At 50.8% G+C, this 23,099-nt stretch overlaps 1 protein-coding gene across 17 annotated transcripts in view; it reads right to left on the reverse strand.

Moving 5' to 3' along the window:
- Positions 1-23,099, reverse strand: part of Mcf2l (MCF.2 cell line derived transforming sequence like) — a 145,812-nt gene that overhangs the window by 33,376 nt on the left and 89,337 nt on the right. For 16 of the 17 annotated variants that reach the window (XM_085844189.1, XM_085844186.1, XM_085844183.1 and 13 more), the window contains 3 exons: positions 20,783-20,866; positions 14,661-14,775; positions 2,282-2,372 (listed from right to left, as the gene is read on the reverse strand). In XM_085844189.1, the coding sequence (XP_085700315.1) occupies positions 2,282-2,372; positions 14,661-14,775; positions 20,783-20,866 (290 nt within the window). Of the gene's footprint in view, positions 1-2,281; positions 2,373-2,584; positions 2,976-14,660; positions 14,776-20,782; positions 20,867-23,099 lie in introns of those variants that run through there. The other variant, XM_085844199.1, reaches the window with a different exon arrangement.

Here is a 23,099-nt window from a genome sequence, read left to right on the forward strand (position 1 = left end):
GGTGGGAATCAGTCCTAGGACAGCAACAAACTGCCTTTTGGATCCTGTCCCCATTCTGGGGGTGTCAGCAGCTTCCTGTGTACTGCTGTGACCCCGAGGGACCCTGTGCTAACACTCTCCCTGCACTGCACATCCAGCCTGGCTGCACACTCTTAGATCACTTTTTTTCTTCATTTTCCTACCTGCTGGATTTGTGTTAAGATCATTGGACATTTCTGGAGATCAAAGCAAATTCATGACAATTTTGCTGGAATAAATGGTAGCTTCTGCTACTCCCTAGCTCTGGCTAATGCTAACAGTCACAGGAAAAACACCTCCTGTTTTATACTGTAAGAATCAATGCACGCTAAGCATGGGAGTGTGCACCTACAACTCCAGCGTTTGGGAGGCTGGGCCAGGAGGGTCGAGAGCCTTGACCAGGCTCAACTGTAGAGTGAGACTCCAACTCAAGAAGCAGGCAACAACAACAGAGAAAGAAAAGACAATATAAAAATAAAAGTCAAATTCTTTCCTTACAGCCACCGTGTTCACAAAGCACAGTTTTAAAGATGAGATAACTTGCTTCAGAAACCCTGTTCTAATAAGTCCATCCACATTCACAGTTGACAAGAGGGGCCCAGCTTGTACCGGGCTGTGCGAGGCACCAAAGCCTCCTGTGGGGCAGGACCGCAGGACTGCTTCAGTCTTAAAGCAGAATTTCTGTTTCCTGGGAAAATACTTGGTATTTGGAAAGACATCTTCTAACCTGGGAGTGACTACTGGATAATACAGACGGCTCAGGAGGTGAAGGGTCCTAGGACCCACGTGTTAGAAGGGAGAAAGCGGACTTGTTCCAGTTGTCCGCTGACCTCTGCACACCACATGGGCTCCCCTAAGAATAAATAAGTGTGTAATTTTCAAAGTACACATGCAGGCTGCATGCATGCACACACACATGTGCATTCGCACTGCCTCTCCAGACGTTAAGACCAGGTGAGCACACATGATACATGTGCGAAGAAATCCTGTTCACGCTGGCCCGATGGGGTTGCACTCTGTGAAGACAGAGGCTAAGCAGGAGCTGTGGAGAAGGAGCCTCAGCTCTGAGGAGGTGGGAGCAGAAGTGAGTGAAGGAGCAGAAGCTGCCCCGATGGCTGCTGGGTAGTCACAGTGGAGACACAGGTCTGTCCACAGTTGATGGGACATCGGAAGCACCTTCCAGACCCCCAGGCCAGGACAGTTACTGTGTAATGGTGCTGTGTCTTACTATTTCACATCAATGATGACAGGAAGGCTACTTGAGGGTGGAGGCAGGGGATGGGAGCTTGCTCATGTCTAGGCTCTCCTGCAGAACTGCACGAGGTAGTTACAGGATGATGCTCTATGAGAGACAGGTTTACGCCCAGACTGCAGGCTGTGAAAACCACAGTAGACAAGAGCCTTTCATTTTCCTTAAAGAGGAATGGGTTTCTTATAGCACCTAACCCTTGGCACAGCAGCCGAGGTGGTGGTGGTGGTGGTGGGTGACGACCCAAGGTCAACTGTGAATGCCTGACTCAGAGCAGGGTCAGAGAACATAACACCATGGGATCAGTTGCCCAGAGACCTCGGGAGCAGCTAAATAATCCTAGCCCTGAGCCATGGTGCTTGTTAGTGGACCACCAAACTTTTGGGTCCTTCATGAAGCTGTGGATGATAGGTGGGAACAGCAAGTGTGGGTGGACTCGTTTTGGAAGACTCGGCCCACTTCGTGTCTGTTGGTGGGTGGAACAGCTGCGGAAACAGGATTTCTGCTGTCTCAGTCTTAACTATTCTGAAATAGCAACTGCAGGTTGAAGCCGCCAGCAAGTCCCGCAACTTCACGGTTGTGGCTGCAGGCGCGGCTGAAGGTCCCTAAAACTGAGGGGACCCTGTGTGCTATGAGGGGCGGGCTGGGTAGCGAGGACCAACACATCTCAGGACTAACGTTAAACAGCCCTACATGGAAAGGAGAGAGCTGTTTAGGAACAATGACTGGATTCACTGTCCAACTTCGAGCCTGAAGTCCAACGTGCTCATAACCTTCTCTGCTCACAACTTTCAAGCTGTTACTGAGAGGATCACAACAGACCCCCCGAGTGTGACCACCATGGGAGAAAACATGCCCACAATTCAGGAGCCCCCCGTGGGCCTGGCATGGCTCAGCCTACCCCTGACTAGGTTCCCTGATTGTCACCTCAATCCCCCATCTTCCACACAAACTAGACAGAAAAGCAGGGAGCTGCCACCCTCCAGGCGTGTGTAGAGCCCGAGAGGTACTTACGGCTATCCGCAGGACGGATGCCTTCACAGAGGTCCATTTGTCCTGCCTTCGGTCTATGACCAAGATGAATCCAATGCCAGCATCTTGCAAACTGAAACAAGGAGAAACACTAGGAGTCAGCATGTGCTGGCAGCAGACCGGGCTTCCACGGACACCGGTGACCCCACTGTCCCATGCCATCTCCACACCACGTGCCACAGTGCATGCCCGAGAGAGGTCTCAGCAGCACCAGGCTTCCGAAGGCCCGAGAGGCCCCACCCTGTAATTCCCAGGACTTTCTTCTAGATAAAGGAGAACGGATACTTTCAGTATGTTGTTTGTTTCCCGGCATCGATTCACAGATCAACAGAAGCCCCTCCTCCTGGGGCAGACTGACATCCTACTGCACTGCACGGACAGCTGACCAGACCATCAGAGCGAGCTTCAGGACCCCCACATCATGTCAGTCCTAGCATCTGAGGTCCCGCGTTCATCCACATTAAAAAATGGCTCCTGATGACATCACAATTTTGGGTGAAAATCTCCAAGGCTTGTGAAGGCTCCCTGGTGTCTGCGGGGTATGAGGCAGGAGCGCTCGCCCTCTGCAGCAGCAACATCTGTGATAAAGGCAGGGCAGCATCGTGTAGTTGGTAGCATGCCCTCAGTCTCTCGGCTCAGCCTGGTGGCAGAAGCCTGAGTCACAGGGTGGAAGTGGGAGGTCTGCTTCTGTTGGGTAATTTCACATCCAAGCCAATTGTGCAATGCCAGCAGCCTCTGCTGCCAGCCAATCCTCAGTGGAGGAACGAGACAGGCTGGAGGCACCCGCTCTGAATGCCTGATTTCTGAATCCATGAACGATTCTCAGCAAGCCATTTCTGTACTTAAGTGAAAGTCAGGATGCTACAGTGCACTATAAATTATGCAGTCGGCAAAGCTGCACGCTGCACCTCCACTAACAGACCATTCTAAGTCCTGGGAAGATCTGTGACAGTGGTACCCAAAGCTCACACCAGTGTGCTGCAGGTGGGCTGTCCAATACACAGGGGCACGAAGAGCTCCCTCCACATGTTCATTACATGCAGAACACTCCTGGGGACATGTCCACGTACGAGTGCAAATTTTCTCACACAGCCTTCCCTTGCTGATAGCTCAGCAGAACTGCAGACCCGCTCACCTACCCAGCTGGCTCCCCTGGGCTAGTGTATGAAGAAGTGGAAACAGAATAGATCCCAGTCCTGCTCTGTCCTGGACAATCCGAGCACCTCACACCCTGAGGTAGTATGGGGGTTGAGCCCCTTCTGAGTGGCCCCACATGGGGCTTCACTGAATTTGCCGTGGTGCTTAATGGTTGGTGGGTGATTCCAACTATCCTGGCCTGGCCTATACCATGTGGTTCACAGCAAAGCCCCAAACCGGAGAAGGATGAAGCAGCACTGTGCTGGCCACATGGCCCCTGACATTCCTCAGAGATGGACTACCAACCACCCCTCAAGATGACAGGCTATTTCCTCATGATGCATGAGATTTATGTACCGAAGCCATAAGACCATGGGACAGCTGTGCTAACTGGAACCCACCTACTGCCTCCCTCCTGGCCTTCAGGGGTGTGCACCAGGTCTGCCTCTGTAGCTCTGAGTTAGTCATCCAAGCCTAACCCTTCCGAGAGTGACGAAGAAAAGAGGACTCAGAGTGCTGGGTTGTCCCCATTACACAAGCCTCAGCCCCAACAGTCAAGCTGCATGCTGTCTAAGGAACACCCACAAAGGGCCAACATACATGGCTTCCTAATAGCAGCTACCACCAAGGGGAGTGCATGAGGGAAGATGCTGCTCTTCTGTGACCACCTCTGGTTCTTTTTCTGCAAACATGGAAATAACATCATCTGCCTGCTGGGGCTGCTGTGAGCTATGTGCAAATCCAATAAAACCAGAGATCAATGGCTGGTGTGGTCATTTTACAGAGCAGCACCACCTGACTCAGTTTCCCCCTTTTTCCTGGAGCAATTTCTATTATGGAGGAATCACAGCCTCTTTCCCCAACCGTGGAATCTCTTCATGAGGGAGCTAGAGAGACAGCTGGTAGGTAAACTTGCTTGCCATGTGGTATGAAGGCCTGCGCTTGGATTGTCAGCACGCACATAAGGAAAAAGCTGGCACAGCCATCAGTGCACACTTGTAAGCTTAGAACTGGGAAGACTGAGGTGAGGGATCCCTAGGGCTCACTGGTCAGCCAGCTGGGCCAAATCAGGGAGTTCCAGACTTAGGAAGAGACCCTGACACAAAAAGTAAGGTGGAGTGTGATCAGGGAAGACACAGGATCTTGTCCTCTGACCTCCACATACACATACATGAGATGTGCATACACCCATAAAGATATCCCTTTACCATTCTACAACAGGCCCTAGTCTGGAGGCCCTAGCAAGTTCTTAGAACCAGAGTATTCTCTTGAGATGAACAAGTATCCACAATGTTGACCAGGGTCCTTGGGTCCACCCACCCCAGGCTAATTCAGAAGCCTGAGAGCCTACATCCAGCTTACTGTGGTCTCCCTTCCCCCATCTGCTTGAACCTGCTTGCTCAAGGGTGGAGCTACCAGCTCATTCGTCCTGCCACACCTACTGCTGGACCCTGTCGCTTTGTTGCCTGGAGGCACACACGTATTCGTCCTGCTACTGGACCCTGAGTTACTTGGCGTGAAATCGGGTTCCCTCCCCCTTCCTTTATAACTGAGTGTCTGGAACTAGTAAAATTGAGCTTTGATCAGAATCTTGTCTTAGCTTCATTCCCTTCTCTCGCTGCCTAGCCCCTCTTCTCTTCCAGGTTTCCAAAATGCCTTTCCAGGCTAGAACCCAGGCTGTGATCTGCTGGCCGGACACAACAGCTTACCATTTCCTGTGTGCATCTGTGCAAATTCCAAGAAAGTGCAGACACTTGTGGATGGCCACACACAGGGACCACATATTCTTCACCACTCCACCCATAAAGTTATGTCATCCCACACCCAGTGCCATGGTGTGGCCTTCACTCACTCATACTAAATGTCCATTTGAGTGAAAAAATATTATGACACATGAAATACTGTCTTACTGTTTCTATTGCTGTGATGAAGCACTATGACCAAAAGCAACTTGGGGGGTAAAAGGATTTATTTTGGCTTACACTTCCTACTGTTCATCAGTGAGGGAAGTCACTGGAACCCAAGCAGGGCAGGAGTCTGGAAGCAGGAGCTGATGCAGAGGCCATGGGCGAGTACTGCTTATTAGTTTGCTCTTTTTCATTATAGATCTGCATAAGAGTGGCCACTAATAACCACATAACCCAGGCAATACTAGATTGTCTTGAAATCTCCTCTTCCAACACCAGTAATTCAAAGACTCTTCAACTTAGCCTCAGGGAGATTTTTTGGACAAGGATAGAAAGCAGCCACATTCTTTGCCAAAATATCATATGAAATGGTTTATTAATACTCTCCTCTGAAACCTCTTGCACTGAGCCATCATAATCTACATTGCTCTCAGTACCACTGTCGCCCATGCTCCTACCAGTATGGCCCATTCATCTCTTCTCAAAGCATTCAACTGTGATCCTAATCCAAAGTCCCAAAGTCCACATTCTGCCAATGAACAGCATGGTCAGGCCTGTCACGGTGATACCCGACTCTGGGTACCAACTTCTCTCTTCGTGTTTTATTGGTGTGAAGAGACACCATGATCACAGCAACTCTTATAAAGGAAAACTCTTATAATTGGGGCTGGCTTACAGTTTCAGAGGTTTAGCCTATTGTCAGCATCACAGGCACCCGTCCCTAAATATTATCCTTGTGTTATTGTGCTATTCAAATGCTGATTTCTCTGCCCTGTATCTTGTTTCAATCTGGACACAGCATTGTAAGGCTTAAGTCAAGAATCTCCTGTTTCAAGTTTATGTAAACAATGCTCACCATTTATTAGCTGCCTTGTCAACAAAGCTGATTAGCCAATGCCTGGGCTAGAAGAGAGAATAGGGTGGGACGTGTGCCAGCCAGGGGAAGGAGGGAGAAAGAAGAGTAACAGATTGAGTCACAAGGAGGGAGGAGAGCAGACATCATGAGAGTTCAGTTAGAGCATGGAAAGCTCTAAATGCAAGTATTATGGGGTTTTAACAGGGAGGTAGCCAGATTAGCTAAGAGGGTTAAAATATATCATTTGACTGCCTAGGTATTGCAGTAAAGCCTTAAGCTAGTCTTGATCTCTCTGTATCACTATTGGGGAATTCGCTAGGATAAAGAAAAGCAGCTACCATATTAATTTATAGCATACATTTGCATTAAAATCAACATTTACAGGTATATTTATGGATGGTCTACCCACTGTAGCTAGTTGATGGTTTGGCAGTTGAGCCTGGGCAGGCAACTGTATCCTCATTCCCACTGCCCAGCAGCTCACAGTTGGGCACAGAGAACTCCTGGGGCAAGAGGTTCCATCACGATTCCAGCCAGCCGGGACCAGGCCCCACTTTCTGTGTGAGGACCTTTTGAGTTTCTGTGTGGCTATGGGCCAGGTGTGGGACTAACAATGCCACAGTCCTTGGCCAAGGCTTCATGGTGACTCTGTGAAGGTGGGGCTCTATCTTGTTAAGCAAAGAAAAGTTTTGGGTTTTTTTTCCCCATTGTCACAGAGCCCAGATGGCTGGACCTACCACACGTGGTCACTAGGACACGATGGCTGCCTCCTAGGGTCACACTCACTGAGGAAATCTTGGAATGAAGCAGCCTCACTTTCCTTACCATCACTGGCACCTTCCAGCCTCAGAAAGCCACAGCCCTATCCTGTGTCCTTCCACATGGCCTCAGGCAGTCCCTCCTCCTGTTGCCAACATCTCCCTCCCTCCCTCCCTTCCTCACATGCCAGGGAGCAGGAGCACTAATGTATAGGACGAGAAGGCTCAGCTGAAGGTGGACCCATCCTCACAGTGTCTCTTGGCTTGCACTCTCAGCAAGCCAGGCACTGGAACTGGCCTCAGGAGGGTGGCGGTGGTTTCCTCGGGCTCCTGAAGGGAGTTGCTCTGGGCCTTGAGAGACAGCTATGGCTGTCTAAAGGTGAAGAACTGGAGGAGGCAGCATATGGGAGCCTCAGATGTTCCCCAGCATTTAGGCACCAGCATTTAGAGACAACCCCCTCCACTGTGGTCCTCAGCCCTAAAACATGCAAGGTGGGCTTCTGAGGTGGGCATGCGAGCTAAATTTGAGGGTTACTTTATCGAAAAAAGGCCCAGAAGTCTCACAAAAGCTGTTTCAGGAGTGTGGAATTTGCTGAAACCTTCTTTGAGGCCATTGTTTTGAAGGCCTGAGGTCTGACAACACCACAGAAAGAGCAGTCATAAGAGTGACAGGGTCAGAGCCAGGGTCTGTCCTGCAACAGGCATAAATGCCCAGCTGGGTCATAATTCCGCAAAGACCTAGCTCAGCAGGATCTTCTCATTGAACCCAGTAGGGGCTTCAGGAGGCCCTACTTCATCTCACATTGATTTGGGGCAGCAGAGGTCAAATACCCCAAGCCCTGTGGCATCAGTGAGAAAGGCCCTACAAGAACTCATGCTATGTCCTCTGGGCATGGCGTGGTTGCTTCCCTCTTTAAATCAGAACACCTGTGAGTACTCACAAGCTCAGACCCTCATAGAAGGAGTGGGTGGGGGGAGTCACTGGACTCCACTGAGATTCTAGGCACCCCGCTCCTACCCGCCTCCCTGCACATAATCCTGTCTGGCTCTACACGGTTTGGGGTTTCCTTTACTGTGGTGCAGCTGTTCAGGGGTAACCCATGAACATGTAAGAAACCCAGACAATGCATGACTTTGAAAAGACGGACTTGGGTGGACCTTTCTTGGCTTGTCATCGACGTCATCTGCCCAGGAGAAGTTAGCCCTTATAGTTCTCATCAGTAGGTGCGTCGTGGGTAACAGTAAACACTCAAGGGCCAGCACAAAGAGTGAGCGGGTGATGGGGCTGGGGTACAGCAGCCAGCACTCAGAACCTACGACCTGAACCCATGAACACTGGCATCCCAGTGGTTGGTAGAGGGCTGGACAAGGCGACGTGTTCCCCTGTGGTGCCTGGATGAAGGGAACAGGCATGTGAGATCAGCAGAGGGGGTGGGGCCTGGAGAGAGGCAGCTGGAGTGAGCTGACTAGAGACCCAGGGGTCTCAGGATAGGTTTACCACAGATGGAACCTCTCTTGCCAGTGGGACATGTCCCCTTGATTGTGCAATGTCTCGTCCTACTCAAGTGTCACTGTCTTAGTGACACTGGTATTTAAAAGCAGGTCTTGGAGTACAGTGTACAAGATTTACAAAGGAGTTATAAGGATGGAAGGGGTGGGGGAGGAGAAGTAAGTGAAACCAGGCCAGACAGAGGAGCCATGGGGCTCACAGTAAACCTGACTTGACAATGGTTTGACTAATGGCGCCCTCGTGTGGTCGGCATGAAGCTGCACATTCAGGAGGGCACTGGAGGTGCGTCATTAACTATCCTCCGGGCTCCTCCTAAAAGGTGCCCAGGCCTCACAGCTGACTGCCCAGAGAGCATAAAGGGACAGTTTGTGAGGGCCCCGTAAGTACACAAGGGCAGCGCCAGGACAATAAGGCCATATTCCTGAGGTTACCCATCTTTCCTAGGCTGCTTGGTTGGCTCGTGTGGGTTCAGATTTTGTTTGTTTGTTTGTTTGTTTTAGCATTGGCTGAGGATGCCTGGAGTCAGTCAGCAGACTCACAGTTTTATTAGACTTTCCTGAAACACATGGGACCTGGTCCCTTCTGGGGTCACAGAACTGGGTGGGCTCTTCTCACCTGTGCATAGTATTACTCATGCCTGGCTCTGGGCCGGTGTACCCAGCCTCAAGTCTCCCTGGGGCGCAGGTGCATGCTATGCGCTGGTGGAGGGCAGAGGGACTCAAACACTCAATGATCAAAGTACTCCTGGCTCTGCAGGACAGGGAGACTAATGGAACCCACAGTACAGCAGCAGCCACTGGGCACAACCAGCCCCTCTCTGAACATCAGAGAAGAAGAATCAGAGCTTCTGATGTCAAAAATGGTGTGAATATACCCAACTCACAGCCATCTTGGCTCGGAGCCTCTGCCCTCGCTTTCCCTCGCTCTCCTAGAACCCATGGTCTCTCCGTCAAAAGCTCCTGTGAGCTCTGCTGAGCTCCTCGAGACCCAAATCAATCTGTGCTCAGAAAGAGCTCATCACACCTCACAAAGAAATTGTTGCATGTGCATATGCATGTGTGTGTGTGTGTGTGTGTGTGTGTGTGTGTAGTGGGGGAGCTGCCACTCACTGTCTCCATTGTGGCTTCAGGGCACTTGTTAGTGTCCTCCCTGAGGGCTGCCCAAGGCTGCCAAGATCTCTCTCCTCAGGCACCCCTTCTACTTTGGATTAACAAGTAGTATTCTGACACACTGGCTCCCTCTCAGCCACTGCCAACTCCCTGAATAGCAGCTAATGGGACTGTGTGACAGGGTGGAGGAAGGGCTTGGGGAAGGCCACCAAGAGCCACTATTTGTGCCTCCCCGAGCTTCCTCATGGTACAATGGCACAGACTCTAGCAGGGTGATGGCAGCTCTTCTTCCTCTTGAACAAAAGACCAGGACAGTCACTGCCCTTGCCTCTGAATGCCAGGCATGTGCTGGGTACATGACATGTGTCACAGACTGAAGCTGCCCAGTGTGGCAGCCCCTAGCCACGTGTGAGCAGAAACAACTATTTTGTTTTCTTCCATTTTAAATTTAAGCGGCCACACGTGGTCAGTGACTATCACACTGGATGGCAGTTACAGAGGAAGATAACTAACGAGTGATGGAGAGGAAGTGGCCTCTGGTGGGGTTGGAAGAATGTGACTCAGAAGGACAGGGCGGGACCTCATGAGAAGGTCCCTACAGAGAGTCTTCAAGAGCAGAAGTCGCAGGGACTCCTGGGAGCTTCAGAGGCTTTCAGTGCTCAAAGCACTGGACTTCACATATGAAACGCTGCTGTGGGAAGCCAAGGTCTCGAGCAGTCTGTGAGAGCCAGGGGCAAGATGGCAGGCTTGTCCACGTGAGTGTCCTTTCCCTCTGCAGTCCTCTTGTCCTGATCCAAAGCTGGCTGTGGGGGCTGAGCTCCCCTTGGAAGCCACACACGGTGACCATCCAGGTAAGCATTGTCACAGACAACAGCAGGGGCAGCAGGAGGATGTCCTAGATCATTTTTTATCAACTTGATATGAGCTAGACTCCTCTGGGATTAGGAACTCTAGGTTGAGAAAATGCCTCATTGAGACAGGATCAGGTTGTAGGCAAGCCAATGAGGTACTTTCTTAATTAGTGATTGATGAAGGAGGGTCAAGTCCATTGTGGGTGGTCCCATCCCCAGGGCTGATGGTCCTGGGTCCTATAAAAAAGCAGGCTGAGGAAGCCGCAGGAACAAGCCTGTAAGCCGCACCCCTTCACGGCCTCAGCATCAGCTCCTGCCTCGGGTTCCTGTCCTGGTTTCCTTCAATGACCGCACAGTGCTGTGAAAGGGTGAGCCAAAACCCTTTCCTTCCCAGTTGCTTTTGGTCGTGTTCTTTCATGATAGCAAAAGTCACCCTAAGTAAGACAGAGGAGCAGACTCTCGATACATGAGACCCAAGGAGACTGTCACCAACAGGGACAGAACATGAAGACCTATTAATCCAGTAACTGCCCTTCATTGCAGCAGGGCCCCAACCAAGAAAGCATGGGCCCCCAAGTCCCCCTGGTGACAGGCAGGCACACTTGGCCCATCTACACTGCAGAGAAAGCAGTAAACAAGGCCAATGTGAAGGACAACCAAAAGGGCGGCTGGATGAAAGGCCAGCTGAGACTCGGGGTCACACTGCCCACCACACGTGGGAGTGAGCAGTCTTGAGGTTAACCAACCCTCATCTGTGGTTCCCAGTGAGGAGGAAGCAGAGGCAGAGATTGGGCATTTAACACCAGCGTGGCGGTGGCTTAGCACACACATGGCTGCACACACGCCCTCTCTCCCAGAACACTTGCACTCCATGGAAACTTCCATCTGAATGCATGGCACATCTGGCTGCTTTGGGGACCGTGTGAATGGCCAGTAAGGGAGAGTCAAACAGGTATTCTAGAAGACAGCATCTACGTTCTCTAAGTTCTGCCTCTGTCCCTCGTATCCCACTTCCAATGGTCCTCACAAGCCATGAGTCATCTCAGTGAGCATGTGCCTCTGCATACGTGTGTGTGTGTGTGTGTGTGTGTGTGTCTGTGTGTGTGCATCTGTCTTGTTCATTTTGCCTGCACTTTTCAGTGCTAGTGTGTGGTGTGTGCATCTGTACATGTGTGAGCCCTGCAGGCACCTCTTAGCTAGGAGCAGGAGTCCCTGTTAGCCTGTGTGAACTGGAAGAGCTTTGTAAATGGAGGGTCAATGTGCTGCATGGGAAGATGGCCCAGTATCTTATGGCTGCTCCCAGTTCTCCAACTGAAAAGGGCCTCCAGCTGATTTATTTATGATCTGCTGAGGAGCAAATCTGTCTGCGCTTTGCTTTGAATTAATGCTGGACCAGTGTGTCTTAGCAACATAATCTAGGTCATGTGGGGAGGATGTATAGCAAGCAGCTTGGGGGCCTGCTGACAGGGCAAGGCAAGGCTGCTTCTCTGTGGTCAGTGCTCAGCATGCTCCAAAAAGCACAGGCACCTGGGACCTCCACTAGCCCCTTCCCACCCAGGTCCTTGTGTACCCTTGCCACAGGATACTGGCTCCACAGAAGTATCTAAAAACCATGGCTGCAGAACTCCCAAGGAGCCAGTGGTAGCTATAGCAGAGAACCCACGCTGTGGCCACCAGAGATGGGTCTTTCTTCTGATCCAACTGTTTTCAGGGATGGGGAGTCTGGTACGAATTTCTCCTTCTCTTCAATATTCATTTATTCTCCCCCGCCCCAGGGGTTTCCTGTGTAAACTGGCAGATCTCAAACTCGTGGTCCTCCTGCCTCGGCCTCCTGAGTGCTGAGTTGGCAGTAGGAACTGCGCCTGGCTCCCTTGAGTGTTTTTTTTTTTTTTTTTTTTGGTTTTTTTGAGACAGGGTTTCTCTGTATAGCCCTGGCTGTCCTGGAACTCACTTTGTAGACCAGGCTGGCCTCGAACCTCGAACTCAGAAATCGGCCTGCCTCTGCCTCCCGAGTGCTGGGATTAAAGGCGTGCGCCACCACGCCCGGCATTGAGTGTTCTTAGAACTCGAAACTTAACCTGATTTGCCTTGCTTCCTCGTGTGGTAGAATGTGTACATGCATAAACATGTAAATGCAAGCATGTAAACATGGATGCGAATATGTATGTAATGTGTATATGGGATGAGCACACATGCATGAACAGGTGTGTACAAGAATGCATATGTAAAACACATTGGAAACACACAGGGATGTGCACGCATGTGCGGAGCACAGGTGTGAACCCACACATATATGTGAGCACATATGAGTTCATTTGTGAGTATGAGCATGGATACGTGCATAAGTGCATGGGTTAACTGTGTGTGTTAGCCTGTATGTGTGTTATGTGTGACTGTGAGAATACATGTGTGTGTGTGCATGTACACACGCACATGGGTGAGTGTGCATGTCTGAAGGAGGCCTTTGGTGGGCTTACTAGGACGTGGAGCTGTCCAGGGTAGTGTGGAAATTACCTTTGTCTAGTACGGGGTGGGTGAGGCTGGCTCCAGAACTACAAGAGGGGCCTGTGGGTGAGCGCAGAATGACTGACACTCAGAGGTGCCCTGCAGGCTCCGCAGCATCTCCCATGGAGATTTGCTAGCACTAGCTCAGCCTTGAGAAAGAAATGAACCGTGGCAGTGAGGATGAAGAGTCTGCTGTCTGCTCCACCTTCCTCTCCGCTGGGCCAGCAGCACACCCTCTCACTTAGGGTTTCTACTACAGGCATGCTTCCCATCTCTGTCAGTCAGCTGCCTCTGTGGTCTTCTGGGTAAGCTAACTGGTGGTTATCTCTGTGTGCCCTCCATTTCTCTCCTATATCCTGTCAAGTGTGCTCCAATCACTCAAAGTGCCCTCAGCAGAGTCCTAACATGCTGGGACAGGCCAGAGGGGCAGGACAGCTGATAGTCACAGAAGGGACAGGAGAGGGGCGGGCTATTCATGGTAGCAGGGACAGCACAGTATTGACCTAGAAACCCATGAACCATATACCCAATAATCACATACCTGCAGGCCTAGTGGTCCCATGCTCCACAGGGCCAGCCTGGGCCCACCTCTACTTCCTGACTCAATCCTACATCCCTTGTACAGTAGATCTTCATCCTCCTCTGGGCATACACAGGTACTCTGTTTTAACTCTTTCCCTATTCCATCCATCAGCCCTACTGCCCACCCTCACCCACTCCTAGCCAGGCCTTTTGGGCATCAGTCTTAGAGTACCACCTCTCCTTGGATGTCTGAGTGAGTCTCAGATAAAATATGACTACTTCTCCAGCCTCTCCCTCAGCTCTCTGACACTGGACAAGCAGCTCTCTAGGAACCCTGCAGTTCTTCAGGATCAGCCTGAGACTGCTGAGACATTCAGCCTCATGACCCAAACAGTCATCAGGTTCTGGGCCTCTCCAACATGAGGTAGCCATTATTGGACTAGCTAGATTACAACATGTAAACCAATCGAATGAGTCTTCCTTTAATATATATTCATGGGTTCTGGTCTTCCAGGGAATCGTGACTAATTGAAACACAGAAGTGACTGTAGCTACTTCTGCCCTCTTGATTTCCAGCAGCCACCTCAGAGGACTTCCTTGGAACTGATGACCAGATTAGAATGGTAGCCAGGCTCTTGGATAAACTGAGCCTCAGCTGCAGAGTGGCTTCTTCCATAGTCATGACCACGTGGCACCTCTCCCAGGGATGGAAAGACTCATTCACCTTGAATCTTTGAGTCTAAAATGAACAATGACTAGTGACATTTTTTGTTTGTTTTGTTTTGTTTTTTGTTTTGTTTTGTTTTTTTGAGACAGGGTTTCTCTGTGTAGCCCTGACTGTCCTGGAACTCACTCTGTAGACCAGGCTGGCCTTGAACTCAGAAATCCGCCTGCTTCTGCCTCCCAAGTGCTGGGATCAAAGGCGTGTGCCACCACTGCTCGGCGACTAGTGACATTTTAAAAGAGAAAAGTGACTATATTTCATTTTCTTGAAACAGGTCTCACTAGTAGCTCATGCTGGACTTGAACTTGGGATTAAGTGCTGGGTCCACTGCAGTGCCAAGTAGTCCATGGGAGCCTAGGCCCTGTAACAGTGGACTCTGAGCTGTGAATCTGTTACCGGATGAAGCTCCACCCTGACCCAGGACCCTGGGTCAATCAAGCAGAACATACCACAAGACCAGCTCTGGCTTCAGTAGCCCCTACCTGGGGATGCTGGTGAGGTAGGTCATGACATTCTGGAACTCCTTGTCCGGGATCTCGCTGAAGGCTGGGTAGTCAGGGAAGGTGATGACTGGGCTTCCGTCCTGTCCCCGCCCACCTGAGGAGGAAAAGGGGCAGAGAGTCAGCAGAACCTCTGCATCCTAGCTGTCTTCAACAGAGCCACAGGGACTTCTTGGACACACTGGGTGTTTCAATTAACTCTCATCAAAGAAGCTTATCTTTGTGGCAAACGGGGACCATCACAGAAAACCACAGCTGCACACATGCAGAGATGAAAGGATTGTGGGAGCCAAACCCTTAGTGGATTCTTTTACATCACACTTCCTGCATCCATGGCTCAGGGAACATCATGGAAGTGGGGGTGGAAGGATTTTAAGAGCTAGGAAGCTAGGAATTCTGCTGTGAAACAGTTTTTCCTAGAAATGGCTGCATAAACATGACCAGAACAACAGCAATACCAATGGGCATGCTAAAACGAGGGAGGGGAGATTTCATGGGGTCTCAGCCCCAGACAAAGAACCACAGGTCAGTAATGGCTGCTGGGAGAAGGAGAGTTGGCCTCCCCCAGGAATGAGCTCCTTACTGGTCGCCCAGCACAGGGCTGCCAGCCTTGAAACCATAGCACACAGCCAACAGAAACGGACTCAGCAGGTTCTCTTTATGTAAGTGTGTGTACATACACACATATGTGACAAATATAATCAAATGGAAGGGGTTGTCAACTTGAGACCAGAAAAGATCCACAGGTCTGTGGGTGTGGGAGAACACTAGAGAGGAAATGGCAGGGTACAAGTGATCTGAAGGGAATGAGAAAAATGGTGGGGAGCTGGGGGTGGGGGGAGACAGAGATAGAGATAGCAGTGAGGAGGAGATGGCTGAAAAGCCACAAGAAAACGTGCTACCAACTTAACTGAAACTGCACATAGTACACATCTGTGTGTGCATTTACAGCTTAAATGAACTCTTCCCATCTGGCAGACAATGCTCCCCACGAGAGCCACAGAGTTAACAAAACACCAACACTAGGCATGAAAAGCTCCCTTTTGCAGGCATCCAAGGGCCCACTGAAGGGCATCCTGGGCTACAGTGAGGACCAGGTCGTCTCCTGTGACTTCAGCAGCGACTCCCACTCCTCCACCTTTGATGCTGGGGCTGGCATCAGTGACAACTTTGTAAAGCTCACTTCCTGGTATGATGATGACTATGGCTACAGCAACAGGGTGGTAGATCTCATGGCCTACATGGCTCCAAGGAGTAAGAAACCCTGGCCCACCCACCCCAGCAAGGACACGGAGAGGGAGAGGCCCTCAGTTGCTGAGGGGTCCCTGAGCATCTCCCTCACAATTTCCATCCCAGATGCCCATAAAAACAGGAGGGGCTAGGCAGCCCTCTCTACTCTCTTGCATATCATCAATAAAGTTTGCTGCACCAACAAAAAGAAAGAAAAAAAAGAAAGGAAGAAAGAAAGAAAGAGAGAGAGAGAGAAAGAAGAAGAAAAGCTCTCTTTTGAGCTGTTGGTCAGGGTTGTCCAAGAGACTCCCAAAACACTGTAAGCCATTGCTGTTGCTGTCGGCTGCCCCCTAGGTGAAAGGTAAGTTCCCACTATGGAGACACCATGTTCTTTAGACACAGGAGTCCAGGGGACTTGAGCTGGAAGTGACCTGAGCTTCTCCCTGAAGACTAGCATTCATGGTACCAGAAGGTGTAATGTAAATTTCTAAGGGAAGTTCCACCCAGATGAGAGCCTATGAACCATAACGGTCTAACATGGCACCATACATAAACTTAGGGGTGCAGTGGTGGCATGCACTCCTGGGGTGACCAGCAGCTCTCTAATTGGACTTAGGCTCATTTAACAAGAAGAAAACCGTGCTGGTGTTGAAAAACTAGCCAACAACCTAGGGTTAGTAAAGTCATGGACCTTGGAGAAGAACATTTAACTACCATTTACTAAACAAGTGCAATTCCTAAAAACATTCTAAATATTTATCCTTAGACAAGTAGAGTTCTCACCCTTCATCAAAGAAACATCGCTTTGCAACAGACAGAGAGAATTACAGAAGGCCACAACTGAGCAAAACGCAGAGAGCAGAGATAGTGTGGAGCCCAGTCCCAACTGACACACCTACAACACAATTCCTTACTCAAGGCCAGGCATCACTGCCAAAGGGGGAGGAAAGAGGGTAATCCCAGAAAAACAGGGATTTTTTTGTGATACCGTGTCTCCTAGAAATGTCAAAAAGACTACACTCATGAAGTCTCATCAACATGGCTGCTTAAGCAAGGCCCGAACAGTGATGACACCAAGGACACGCTAACGTGAAGCAGGGAGAGCACGGAGCCTCAATCTTAGACAGAGCACTAGGGGCTGCTGAGAGCTGGAGGAATGGTCTTCTCCAGGACAGCGCCCCCACCTGACTATCTAGTACCAAGCAGTCACCCTTGAGATCATATACATACATACATACATACATACATGTAACATTAGACAGACTGAGAGGTTGCATTTATATATTTAGGAACACACACACACACACACACACACACACACATGTATATCTGTAACAACAGCTCAAGAAAAAGAGGCCATGAATTTGAGAAAGACTTAGGAAATCTGAAGGAGGGAAGTGCATGGGAAGGGGCAGAGGGGGAGGGGAGGGGGATAGTGGTGGAATTATATTATATACAAAACTATTATAAAGACATAAAATTTCAAAAAAAAATAAATAAAATTTCACAAAAGGATGATGGTATCAGAAGGTATCCCTCTGAATCTGGATATTCATTTAAAAACATCAGGGGATCCAAAATTGATATAAAGCCTTTGTAAGTACAAAACATACTGCTTTAATAGTCTCACGGGGATTGTTAGGGCTTTTGTCTCTTTGGTGTGTTAAAACAAAACACCATCAGCTTGTAGATTATAAACAACAGAAGTTCCTTCTCGCAGCTTTGTGGGCTGGAAGTCTTGGGTCAGGGCATCGGCAGCCTCAGGACTTGGTGCAAGGTTGTCCCTGCTTGATACATCATTATATCATGGAGCGGGTCTCCTGACACCACCTCACGAGGGGTTGGGCCTCAACATGTGGATGTGGGGGGACACACACATTCAAGCCAAAGCAGTTCCCGGGTATCTGAGATACCACATGGCTGTGGACCCCTGAAGAGCTATCCAGAAGCCGGTGGGTGTGGCTGCCTCTCAGCTTCCAGCAGTTGTGTTGGTCACTGCCATCTGATGTTCTCTGGTCACTTGGAGCTCCCAGGCAGCTGCCCACTTCAGCTTCTCTCCAGGGTGATTCTCAGGAGCAGAGACTGCCCCAGGCTGACTGTAGAGTCAGGAGCAGGTGAAGGTCTGAAGGTCTGCGGCACCTGCCCCTCGAACTCAGCCATTCAGTGAAGAGGGTGTTTTAGGTCCCCGGGACACTCCACAGGGTATGGGGTAGCCTCATTTTGGAGAGAACTTCAGACCAGCTGTAATTTTGCCATTAAAGCTGCCATGGGGGACACAGGGCTGCAAACACTGGCAAATGGAGGCACCAGCTGAGGGGAAGGCCATGAGGCCCGTGGGGCCCCAGAATCTATCGGTCGGTGATGTGGCTGCTCTGCCAAGTACAGTGGGCCTTCCATCTCTGCATTCAGCCGGGGTTGGAGGAGCAGTCCTGCCCAGACGAGGGGTGCTGGGTATGAGGCGAATGTCTCTGACTAATGCATTTTCATCTCAACAGTGCTTGCTGAGTGTCGTGAGGAATGGCCACATCATGGGGTCAAGGGAAAGGCCTGGTTGGTAAGAATGTGGATTTATGGCTAAAAACGAGTACTCTGCCAACCCAAATTCTATCTACAGCAGAGGAGAGAGTAGAGTATGCAATCCTGCATCATTCAGCCCTGAAGCTCTTAGCTGACAGTGATTTATCTTATTGTATTCGTGAAACCCCTTAACTGTGTAGTAGACTGGAGGGCAGGTCAGAGTTGGCTGTAAGTATGAAGCTGTGCCTTCCAGAGGATGGAAATGGACAGGCAAGGAGAACAGGGGGTTGTCCAAGGAAGATCCTTAGGTAAGGCACCAGGGTGTCCGAGTGACTGTAGTGTGGAAACAAGAGGATGGAGATGCCTGCTGAAATGTCTCAGGCGTGTCTCCATGAACAGTGACACAAACACAGATGGTCTGGTTCGTAGAATAGTGCTAGACATTCAAGTTTCACACATTTGAACATTTCATAGCAGGTGCTCACACACTTGGGCACAAAGAACACCTCCATTTACCAGCTCACAGCTGCTCTGCAGGCCCTCCAAGTCTCAGAGGCTGAGGACTGTCTGTGGGCTGTGTCGCACATGAGTTGGCACCTCTTTCAGGCCTCTGGGGTTACAGAGCAGTGCAGCCCCTCCTGGTTCTGCTGGACACCAGCAGGAGCTGCTGTCAACTCCTAGGCCCAAGATGCTCACCCTCACCCCTCACCTCTGCACACCTCTGCAGTTGGACAGAGAATCTCGGACTCCCAGACAAGTGAAGCAAGTCTCTGCAGCCTCAGCAGATGAGGCCAAAGTTTAGCCAGAGACCTTAGTTGATGGAGACCTGACCTTCACTTCATCTACTAAGTAGCTGGGAGCTCCTAGGCTGATGTTAGACTGTGGGGAGGTGAACATGCAATGGGGCTCCCAGAATCTTACTCTCAAGTTGCCTAGGCCCCCATAGAGGGACATATGGGCAGCTCATATTTAAGGTCAACGCCAGGGACCCAAGGCTGGGGCATCCATATATCTAAGCCTGGAGTCTTGCTGGGTGACAGGTGGGGAGAAGTTGAGGAGGGGAGGCAGACACTGTGGCCCTTTAACAAGCTTTCTCTGGACTTGCCCTTCCAGGGTGATTCTACTATCCTCTCAGAGACCTTTCCCAGTGCAATGACTGCCTCACCAGCAGAACATCTCAAGAGGTTCCACTTTCCTGCTAACCTCATATGGCTAGGCTCTTCCTAAGTCAGTGATATACTCCCTACAGACTATTTCAACCCTTCTCCTGTCTAACATCTCAAAGTTCCCTGGAATCTAAGTGACAGGAGCAAGTTGTATCTTGACCACAGGCCTGGCCAATGGAGATCAGGGAAGACCCCAGGGGTTGGGATGCTCCTGGAGTCACAGATATGGATCGAGTTTCTCCCTATGGCGCTAAGTGATGGGGGTGTTCTAGGCTGACCTGAGATCTGGAACAAGGCTCACACATGGCCTTTTCTTGAATCAGTCTTGAAAAATAGACACGTCTAGGCTCAGCACGTGAGTGTCGTCACAAGGCTGGACACACACCACCCGTGGCAAGGTGGGACAGCTGTGACCCTCGGCCTTCAGCTTGGTCAGGCTCAAGGCCATTGCTTCTGAGGCAGAGCTTGACAAGTGGCAAGAACAGTACCAAGCAAGGTGCCAGGTGAGATATCCCATAGCCGTGATCACAGGCGACACCGACGTCAGTGGGACTGGCAGCCACCCACTCATGGAAGGGCCAAGTTCCCGGAATCCTAGGTCAGGTGCACCCACTTCACCCATCTCCAGACCCTGCCAGGCCCACAGTAGCCCGAGTGCCATGGCTGGAACTTGGGCATCTCTTGAGTCTTCCTGTGCTCGAGCTTACTCTGGGAGGCTCTTCGAGGCAGAAATAATCTGTGGCCCACACAGGGAGGCCTTGGGGAAGTGATTAGTGTTCATCAGGCAGGTGGCCCTTGATTGAGTCCTAGTGGCTTTATAAAGAGAGACTTGAGGACACACACACACAAACATGTTTGCACACACTCATGTGTACCCTGCTTTTCACTGTAGGGATAACTTGCACGGCCTTGGATTTTGCCAGCAAGAAGATCACCCTTAGATGCATCCCTCGGCCTTGGACCTTCACAGCCGTGAGCTAAATAAGTCTCTTTTCTCAACAATGCACCTGATCTGGGACACTGCAGTGTGGACAACAGAACAGAACTAAGGGTGCTGACATGACCCTGCCACCTCCTCCTCATGGCCAGGTACATTGCAAAGGGCAGCGAAGCCCTGATGCAGAGCGGGGTGTAGCCCCGTGACTGGCCACACCCTGGCTGTACCCCTCACCCCTGGCTTCCGGAACTCACCAGACAGGTAAGCAAAGCGCTTCTTCAACTGCTCCTGGATGTCGGCGGCACAGAGCGGGACAATGTCCTGGTGCATGATTTCATCTGCAGGGAGAACAGACACACTGTCACTGGGAGGGACCCTGGCCTCACACCTGCCGGGGCTCTGGGAACAGCCCTCGGGAGCCTCTGGGATGAGCTACAAACACCTAGGGAGCTGTGGTCACGTGGCTGGAAAAAAGGGTATTTCAGTTTCCAACCAGCAGAGCAAGGCTTTGTTTCTCACAGCACAGATGCTGAGAGATCCACCATCAATTTTTAAAATGTGTATAAGAGCCAGAGAAGGGAAGAGGGAAGAAGGGAAGAAGGGGAGTATGGAGGGAGGAAGTGCTGGAAGAGGGAGGGGGGGGAAGCGCCAAGGGAGGAGGGCAGGACCTGACTCACAGGGAAGCTGCCTCCTCCTCCCTGCTTTGGCAGAGGCACAGGCTCCTCAGGGCTCTCACCTGCTGCCTATAGATGGCTTTCTGGCTGGCTAACAGAGGCATCTGCCATCATCACAGACCTCAAGTCACCATAAATCCCCAGATAGTCAGGGCCCCGTGCCTGTAGTGACCCTACCATTCACCTGATGCCTTTGAGGCAGGCGCCAGGAACAGGTCTGAGGCCTGGCTGTATGCTGATTGATGGCTCTGCCCCGATGTTCACTGTAAGCTGTACAGTAACATGGGCACAGATAGGCAGCACCCCAGCTAATCCCAGGATGGGATTGGCAGGAAAGACCACTAGGAGTCTCAGGGGAAAGCCAGCCCAACAGATGAAATGTGGTGGTCCTTGCCACAAGTCAAGGCAGTGCTGAGAGTTCTGCACACTCTGTGTCCACAAGACCAGTGACTCCCATGGACCACAGGTACCTTCAAAGGTAGGCTGTGCCCCTGAAGACCCAGGCCACAAGAGGCCTGAGAAAGTGGGTCATGGTGACACTGTTAGCTGAAAGCTCCCACGGCAGCAGCAGATGTCACCTGTACAGCACTGACCTCAAATCCTGCTCTTTGGTGACACAAATGCCTGCTGGTAAAGCCAAGTACACAGGGACCCCACACTGTCACGGGACAAAGAGGTGCCAGGAATATCGTGTCTGTCCGAGCCTTGGGGAGCACAGCAGTGCCACACGAGGAGAAAGCAAGGAACCACTGCTTCATCACACTGTAAACACCAGGCTGGCCTCACTGTGAGCTCAGCATGCAGTCCAGTATCACTCAGACTTCTTGGCAGCACTAACTGCTTTGTGGGAAGTGCAGGGCCAGAGTCACCTAGTAAGACTGATATATTTTTAAATCTTGGGGAAATGGTTGAGTACTTATAGCGTGGTGCGTGGGACACTCATGACTGGTGGTTCTTCCTGTTGCTCTTCTCAGGCGACATTAGAGAGAACAGAAGGTGGGAGGCTCGGGAGGCTGCTCTTGAGCCTGCTTCGGACTTACAGAGAAACACACAATGGGAGCTGAGAGTCTTTCTGAACGTGTGAGAAATTGGGGGGCTGTCAATTTTTCCAGGGCTGAAAATGGGCCACATAATGGCCCTCCAAAACCAGTGATGAGTTCAGCCCTGGGACTTTGCCACAACCCTGGGACATCTACCATAGGACCATAGACCTAGGCTTTTAAACTTCTGGGCGGCACCTATTCCCAAGGAAATAAAATCTCAGCAGCATAGTCCTTGATGGAAACACTTCTACAAGGTCCTCAGACTAGATTCCATACGTTTGTAAATGGCACTGCCTTCCTGGGTGGACAAGCTCCAACGATTGTGACTCATCTTACCTCACAGGCTCTGTTCATGCCTTGACCACCTGACAGAGCTGTTTCCACACACAGGGACGGGTTGACACATGGCTGAGTTCCACTTGGGGGTTACCTAGGGGCCTCCTGGTTCACCTTTCCCCAGAACCTGGCCTCAGAGTATTCATGAGTTCCTCAGACAGGAGGAATGTCCACCCTGGGTCACCACAGCCATGCCATGAGAGGAGCCCGTTCTGTGAGGAATCCAACTGCCAGAGTTCCAATGGTCCTCTCAAATCTTTCTGTCTCTGCCTGAGCAGGGCCTCAGTCCTCACTCCATGAGCTACCACATGCCCCCGCCACCCATAGCTGCAGGGGCCACAGAACCTGGGCTTCAGCTCCTTCAAGCTCATACGAACACTTATCTGGGCTGGGACAACAGGTCAGTAGGTTAGGTACTTACTTGCCTTAAAAACAAACAAACAAACCCACAAGAAGCAGAGTTCAATCTCCAGAACTCATGTAAAACAAGGCAGGAATGTTGCTATGCCCTTGCAATC

Source organism: Mus caroli, unplaced genomic scaffold (genome assembly GCF_978045245.1).
Source record: "Mus caroli unplaced genomic scaffold, Mus_caroli_1 scaffold_10, whole genome shotgun sequence".
Taxonomy (NCBI): Eukaryota; Metazoa; Chordata; class Mammalia; order Rodentia; family Muridae; genus Mus; species Mus caroli.